The sequence below is a fragment of the Lepisma saccharinum genome, chromosome 9, assembly GCF_977018435.1.
Source record: "Lepisma saccharinum chromosome 9, izLepSacc3.1, whole genome shotgun sequence".
NCBI classification, from domain to species: Eukaryota; Metazoa; Arthropoda; class Insecta; order Zygentoma; family Lepismatidae; genus Lepisma; species Lepisma saccharinum.
The window spans coordinates 46,341,269-46,343,129 of NC_139237.1; the positions used below are offsets into that span (position 1 = coordinate 46,341,269).

The 1,861-nt window shown below is 50.6% G+C and overlaps 1 protein-coding gene across 1 annotated transcript; it reads left to right on the plus strand.

The window, feature by feature from the left end:
• The first annotated feature begins 708 nt into the window (after window positions 1-708).
• On the plus strand, window positions 709-1,119 carry LOC145992414 (uncharacterized). Its single transcript, XM_083128799.1, has one exon. It carries the CDS (start codon window positions 709-711, stop codon window positions 1,117-1,119), a length of 411 nt encoding a protein of 136 aa, XP_082984925.1.
• The last annotated feature ends 742 nt before the right edge of the window (window positions 1,120-1,861 follow it).

A 1,861-nucleotide genomic window follows, 5' to 3' on the forward strand; every position in this document is an offset into this window, starting at 1 on the left:
CAGAAGCTACCGTGACGAGTGCGGAGCATCCAATACTGCTTTTCTTGGAGCTGGTGCTATCCTATCCCGTCGCCAACATCAGTCGTCGATTGTAAGTAAGTAAGTAAGCAAGAAAGCAAAGAAAAAATGAAGAACCGAAAGGAAGCAAGCAAGATAATAGTTTGTGCTCCATCTTTGCCTCAGAGCCTTACTCTGTCGTCTATATGCCCCCAACGCCACCTCCGTCGCCATGAGAGCAGGTATTGTGAACGAACTGCACAAACCTGCTCGCAGGAAGTATCGACTGCCAGTGGTTACGAAGGGGATCAACGATCTCAGGCAAGCCGACCTCCTGGAGATGACCACGGGAAATCTCAAGTGCCTTCACAAGATCAACAAAGGTTTTAGGTACCTGCTCACCGTCGTGGACACTTTCAGCAAGTACGCTTTGGCAGTGCCCGTCAAGAACAAGACAGGAGTCAAGGTTGCAAAAGCTTTCGGATCCGTTCTCGGAATTGGCACCTCCGAGAAAAGATAGCCTCGTTTCCTTCAGACCGATCGCGGCAAGGAATTTTACAACTCGGTCTTCCAGAAGGTGTTGAAGGATAACGGCATCCTCCACTATTCCACCTACAGCGAGTGAACGTTGTGGAGTGCTTCAACAGGACTCTCAAGAATCTCATGTGGAACCGATTCTCTCTCCGCGGGAACTACAAGTGGGTGGACCTGATGCCAGAACTGCTGAACGAATACAACAAACGTCGCCACAGGACGATCGGAATGAGACCGTCGGAGGTGATGAAGCAAGACGAGGGGCACTTACTCTCCGAGGTGTACTGCAAGCGAAGCCAGAGCAGCGGTCGCAAGAGAGCAAAGTATAAAATAGGGAACAAGGTGAGGGTGAGCAAGTTCACGCGACCGGGTGTGTTCGATAAAGGTTTCACCAGGAACTGGTCCACCGAGATCTTCACCGTAACCAACGTTCTCCTGCCATCCTCCCCGCCCTACATACCCACCTACAGACTTAACAGCACCGTGGACGGCGAGGATATAGAGGGGGAGTACTACGGACAGGAAATATCCTCCACCAAATTCCCGGATACGTACCTCGTACAGAAGTGCTGCGACGGAAGAAGGTAAATTTTACGTCAAGTGGCTTGGTCTTCCCGGTTCGCAGAATTCCTGGGTAAATGCCGGCGATATCGTATGAGCTGGGAAGTAACCAAGAGGCTACCGGACGTCGCCGAAGATGAAAGAAGAAAGAAAAACGGCGAGTTGCTCCCCGAAAGCATTCGATGCCTCATAGTGGGCCCCTCGGGATGCGGCAAAACGACGTTGATGGTAGACAATTTCATCCTGGCTCCCCACTGGCTCGATTGGGAGAAGAGGCAGCTGTACGTTTTTTCCAAATGTCTCGAGCAACTGACAGAGATCTACGGCAATCTGGGAATAGCCACCTTTGCCTCGCAGATGGTGCTTTTGGAAGAGAGTAGTGAGAATTCGGTGGTCGTCTTCAACAACGTCATCCTGGAAAATCAGGACGAGGTGCGAATTTACTTCACTCGAGGCCGCCACAAGGGCATGGTTTGCTTTTACTTGGCTCAGACCTTCTCCAAAATCCCCAAGTAGCTGATCAAGGACAACGCTAACTTTCTGTGCCTGTTAATAACAACCTCAAGCATGCGTACGACGAGTTTGTCGGCGGAGACATGTCGTACGAGGCGTTCCGGAATCTCTCTCTTCGCATTGCTGGAATGCCGACGACTAAGGCTTCGCGACGATAGACATGACTCGCAAACTGTACCAGAAGAAATATCGGAACAAGATCAACGAGTTTCTCGTAGCAAGAAGTGTAATGTAATGGCACTAGGTGAAAAAGACT

Coding starts and splice junctions, on each gene's coding strand:
- LOC145992414 (XM_083128799.1), top strand. CDS start 709: ATGCCAGAACTGCTGAACGAATACAACAAACGTCGCCACAGGACGATC.